The 6,000-nt window shown below is 39.9% G+C and overlaps 1 protein-coding gene across 2 annotated transcripts in view; it reads left to right on the forward strand.

Annotated features, from left to right (window-relative positions):
• Positions 1-5,594, forward strand: part of LOC149820850 (zinc finger (C3HC4-type RING finger) family protein) — a 28,600-nt gene extending 23,006 nt beyond the window's left edge. The window contains exon 4 of one of the 2 annotated variants that reach the window (XR_016426434.1): positions 5,101-5,148. Coding sequence is in view for 1 of the 2 variants with exons in the window: in XM_089982331.1 (XP_089838457.1) it covers positions 5,101-5,296 (196 nt within the window). In the remaining variant the exon portion in view is untranslated. Of the gene's footprint in view, positions 1-5,100 lie in introns of both variants that reach the window. The other variant, XM_089982331.1, reaches the window with a different exon arrangement.
• Positions 5,595-6,000: the final 406 nt, after the last annotated feature.

Consider the following 6,000-nt stretch of genomic DNA (forward strand, 5'->3'; position numbering starts at 1 on the left):
TATAAGATTACAAAATGACTTCGATGGAAGAGTCAAAAAGTTCATAAAATAAAGATCACCCCTTCTATGGCCTTGCCCAATCAGCTTCCCTGACTGGAGATCCTGCACGATGCAATCTTTAGGTGAGAAAGAGACTTGGCATCCATGATCGGTGATTTGGGAAACGGAAAAAAGATTTAGATTAATTTTTGGAACGACTCTTACTTTAGGAACAAAAAAGTTTTGAGAAGTTTAAAATCATGTGTTCCAATACTTTCAATTTTTAAATATGTCCCATCGGCCGTTGAAACATAAGAAGATATGGGTTCGGAAAAAACATTAGAAAGAGAGTTTTTATGAGATGTCATATGAAAAGAAGCACCGGAGTCTATTATCCACATACCTGGAGGTGATGAAGAATAGGCGATGACGGCTCCTGATGTTGAAGATGAAGAAGTCTTGAGAAGATGTTGGAGAACTTCGGAGATATGGTTAAGAGTTTCTTTGATATCTCCTTCTTTGACACTTTCTTCTTCATTCTTTGGAGAATTTTCTCCAACCACGGCTACTTTTCCTTTAAGGTTTGGGCAAACCGGCTTGATATGTCCCGGTTCATTACAATAGTGACAAATCACTCTCTTTCTATATCCATTATTTTTGTTAAAGTGAGGAGGTCTATATGCTTTTACATTTGATCCGGGCCTAGTAACGGCCAAAATTTCATCACTCTTAATACTTATACCAAGACGAGTTTCTTCTTGGCATACTTCGGCAAGAGCGTCTTCAATGTGTAAGGCTTTACTTCTATGGAGAAGGGATGCCCCAACTTGTTCAAATTCCGACCGAAGACCATGGAGGAATTGGAAAAAAATGCTCATTTTCAATTTGTTCTCTTCTTAACTCAATATCTTCCAGAGCCACCCATTTGGGCTCAAGAAGAACAAGCTCATCCCAAAGAGGGGTTAAAGAACTAAAGTAATCACGGACACTCATATCCGCTTGTCTAGTAGAGCGATTTTTTCTTGACAAAAAAATTGTCTAGCTAGATCCTTTTGGGTATACATACCCTTAAGAAAGAACCATGCCTCATTGGCTCTTCTAAACTTAGCAATGTTGGCATAATTTTTGAGGTCAACATTGTTCATAAACTATGCTAAGATTTTGGCATGGTTACTTTCCCAATCCTCAACTTTGGATTGGTGGTCATTGATAGCTTTGATGCGCTCGTCGCCATCTAAAGCTTTTTCAATCCCACTTTCAATTTTAGTGAGAACAAGAGAGGGTTCAGGAGTAGTTCTCATAACAAAACCCCAAAGTTTCTTACCTCTTAGATGATTTTCCATAGCGGAGGCCCACATAAGGTAATTGAATCCATTGAGCTTAAAAGAGAGCTTTACTTTAGATTCGTGCTCCATAGGTACCGAATAGCCTTCATTTCTTCAAAAGCTTGAGAGGCACACATCCCAAGACACCAAAAAAAAGAGAAGCCCGATCACCAACCTCGCTCTGATACCATGTAATAAAAAAGGGCGGAAGCACCAATAAAGCAAACCACTCTTGAAGAGTGATGCCAAGAGCCAAGAACACAAACACTAAAAGTGTATACAAAACCCACTAAAGGGAAAAATGACTAAAAGTCATAAGTTGAATATTATTGAAGAAAGAAAGAAGAGGGTGAAAAACCCATTGCTAATACAAGAGAAAGCCTCCTCTATTTATAGAGGAGAAGACTAAAGAGGAGGGACCACAAGGGGGCTCCCATCTAGTCGTTGGGAGCCCCAACGACTAGATGAGTAGGGCCCCTTGTAGTCTTAAAATATGTAAAACAAAAAAGGAAAAAAGAAAAAGGTAAAAAAAGAGAGAAAATGAAAAATACAAAAAGAAAAAGATTATATGAGGATTTACCAAAATACCCCTATCGGGTTTTTGGGGTACAAGAAAACAAAAAAAAGCAATATATATATATATACATATATGTATATATATACTTATATATATATACGTATAAATATATATTTATATATACATAATTTAACATGACGGCCGTCAAAGAAAGGCACCCCCCCCTTTCCCCGCTGGGATTTTGCTTTCCTTATCTACGCGCGCATTGCGTCAGCACTGGCGAAAACAAAGAGGTCGGCTTTACGGAAGAAGAAGGGGCGGCCCCCCCCTTTTTTTGGGAATTTATTGTTGACCATGTTCCCAGAAAGATTTACGGATCCATATGCTTTGATTGGAACTGGAAGTTTCGGGAAGAGATGGAGAGTCATGGGAGATACATGATGGAGATACGTGAGATGGAGAAATGGGTACGTACCTGAATGGATTCATCGTCGGTCGGTAGCGGTCGCCGGATTTGGGATTCCGTCGATCAGTTGCCAAAGAGAGGAGAGAAGGGAGAAGGAGACTCAGATTCAACCGAGGCGTGAAAAAAAAATCCTAAACCCTTTCGAGTTTTGTTTTCACGGCTTTTTCAAAATCTCTTTTTTGCCCTTACTAAAAAAACTCGTTCTTTTAATTTTTTTTGGAAAAAAACTTTAACAAAAAGGATAAAACAGTAAATCACACCCTGCATACCCCTTTAATGGGGTGCACGTACCACATTAAAGGGGTACGCATATCCCATTAAAGGGGTATGCATACCCCGTGAAAGGGGTGCACGTACCACATTAAAGGGGTACGCATACCCCTTTAATGGGGTATGCGCTTCCCAAAATAAATGCCATCTTCCCTATGCATTTTGGAAGCGCTGCATTTCGCGCTTCCGAAGCGCGTATCGGGGAAGCGCGCTTCCCCTACTATACATGCGCTTTCGATAACTCTGGTTTGGTCTTAGTTCTTTTTGGAAGGCGTAGGTAGGTTCGCTTTGATACCAATTGATGCGTGTTTGGGCTTAGGGATAAGTTTTAGAGGGCTTAGGTCGACTCGGTTAGGTCTAAGTTTAGGTCAAAGTAAAATTCGGGTAGACAAGGTTCTGTTTTTCTAACATGTTTCGGTAGAAAATTTAGAACGCTCAAATGGTGCCACAGAAAAGTCGTAAATTTTAAGGAATGATTTTGGACACCTTGGATTAGTTTTGGGTAAAATTTGAGGGTAAGGCGATACTGGGACAGGGAGATACGACTTGGACAAGTCGCATTTTTTAGGGTTTTCTGCAGGCAGATAGTGTTTTGGTTCAGGGAGACCCGGATTAAAAAAATAATTTCTCAGACTTGAGAAATCATAAAATCGTGAATTTTTGTGGGTTGAATCTTGATATCTTAAAGTAGGTGGGGTCAAAATTTGAGACCCAGAGGCTCTACGGTTTGGGCTAGGCGATCATACAAAATCTGACAAAAAAATTGGTTTCGTCAGAAATATGATTTTGGGCAGAATTGGCTTTAGGTGAAGTTCTAGCTAGGAAATGGGTGAGGGAATGATTTTAAGTTTTAACGACTTATAGAGGCTTGGTTAAGTGGATGAGGGCTTGCTGCAATGTTGGTTCAGCAGAGGAAGGTTAGAGTTTCACGAGTTGGGCTTGGGAAGGTCGAGACCGCCTTAGTGTTGTTGTTGACCACGTCGAACCGATGTGGGCCTTGGCTGCATCTGGGTCCACTAGGTGAATAAGATCCACTAAGGATCTACGCACTCACTTGAGAGAAGGGACTAGCTCTTGGAGAGAGAGAGAGAGAGAGAGAGAGAGAGAGAGAGAGAGAGAGAGAGAGAGAGAGAGAGAGAGAGAGAGAGAGTCATTCCAAATTCTTTTGTCAACATAACCCATTACAAAATGAGCCCTATATATAGGCCTAGGTAGGGCTCTTAAAGCCTACACAAGTTACAATATGAAATAAATAGATAAAACCTTGAGATCTTAAGTTAACTTTGGGTAAGCCTACTTGGACCAACCCTAAAATAGGGTCTTCCTCTCCAAAAATAGGTTTCTCCCTTGGACTTCCATTGTCCACTTTTAGGGAGACTTCAAGTCCCTTCATACGACTTCCAAGGGGCTTTAAGAGAGGTGGGGGTGCCAATGAGGTGGGTCCCATAGAGCCACCTTGGCCTAATTCATGAGGGGGCATCCCACATGGCCTATTTCTGGAGGGAGGCATTCCTTGCATGACCCCACTTGGTCTTCAATGCTGGAAGTATGAGGTGGCGCCCCAGGTGTGGGTTCCATAAGCTTTCACACTTGGAGCTTGGAGTTTGGATCTTGATCTGCCTCACTAGCATCTGCATCGAGTACCTGGACCCCTGGATTCAGATCTGGTTCTTCCTAAGCTAGGTCCGCATCAACAAACTAGTTGAATATTTTTTTGAGCATAAACACATCCACATCTGGTTTGCCATCATTTTTATTTTCTACAGAGGCAAAAATGGTCTAGTAAGTTGCTTTTTAGACACTCTTGTTGCTTCTATCATGTGCTAATACAAATATACACTGCCTGAAGACTTCAGGGCCCATTTGGTTCCAGGACTCTGAAACAACTTTACATTTCTTAGAACCTGAGAGTTAGTAGAATCCCTAATTCCTTAATCCCGTTAGGAATTTTGTCGCAACCATAAACTTCTGAAATTCTTAGAATTTACTGTTTAGTTGTACGCAAGGAATTTTGAGATTTAGTATGTTGGTCAGGGTTTAATGTATTATAAGGGTCTAATATATTAGTTACTGCTAACATTTTTGTTTCTTGTCATGCTTCCATTTATTAGTTTATTGCTAGTTGTCCAGAATGAGAACTTTCATACTTTTGTCTATGGCCTCTCTTTCTGTTCTTTGTCAAGAACCAGATAACAAGTTGGTTGATGTGGGATTTAGGTCCTGTATGGAAGTGTGAAAACTTTTACAGGAATTGCAAATGGTTAGTGCAAAGAAAATGTTCTGTGAAAGGAAAAAATTAAAAAAAGCAATGTCATGAATCATTTGTTTGCCTCAAAGCCTGTGGATTGACTTTGTCATCCCCTTTGTCTCAATAGCAGTAGCGTGTGCGTGCTTTTGTGCATGCGTGTGTGTGATGATGAAATTAATCAGAGAAGACAATTGGCTTATCTACTTAAGAAGCTTGGTTTAGAGCAGCTGTGGGTAAATCTAAATTTTCCAGAATTTGTTTTTTTGTTACGGTAAATGTAGTTTTTCTTGTGCAGGTGCGGCTATGAGTTCTGTTATACCTGCGGAGCAGAATATGTACGGAAGAAACCAACTTGTGCTTGCCCACTTTGGGATGAGCATAATATCATACGTGATGGTAATAATGATGATGACAATGACAACTATGAAGATGATGATTATGAAGATGGCTATGATGAGTATCACTCTGATTCCGAGTATGAGGACTTGTAAATTTTAATGCTGGACGCCATTTTGTTTATCCAGGTCATTAACATATAGGTTGCTGAAACTGGACATGCATCACCTCTGTAAAAACAAGTTTCATCTCTTTTGTTAGATAAAGATCCTACACATACCTGGGAGAATGCTGAGGAGTATGACTTACTGCAGTGACTTAGGCAAAATCACTTTCCAAGCAGATGGATAATGGCTGATGTTGATGTTAATGATACCTACATTATGATTTTGTTCCTTTTGTTTGTCGATCAGTGGGATAGGCATCCAACAATAAATTCCACAGATTTCTTGGCAATGCTAACCAGGGTTGTGCTTACTAGTTCGTCTTTCAAAAATGTTATTTCGAAACTGTCAACAAACTTATTCCAGCAAGGATTTGTCGTACGACCTTATCTACCTATAAACGGTGAAAGTCATTGTTGATAACGGTTTTCACACAGCCATTTCTGGGGTCTGTTTGGGAGGTAAGCTTTTAGAAACAAACACAATGGCTGCAGCTTTAAGGTGAAGTTGATAAATTATGCAATGTATTCGAATGGCTCTAGCCAAACATAAACCTTATGTAAATAAATTTTTAACCAAAAATGACTTTTTAAACAAATTTGATATGTTTTCTCAAATGCTGAAGTCCGCCAGATGTTCAAATTTGCAGGTTTTCGACTTTTTTAGAACCTTTTTACTTTTAGCTTGTGCGATTT

This window comes from Nuphar pumila, chromosome 12 (assembly GCF_984573655.1).
Source record: "Nuphar pumila chromosome 12, dmNupPumi1.hap1.1, whole genome shotgun sequence".
NCBI classification, from domain to species: domain Eukaryota; kingdom Viridiplantae; phylum Streptophyta; class Magnoliopsida; order Nymphaeales; family Nymphaeaceae; genus Nuphar; species Nuphar pumila.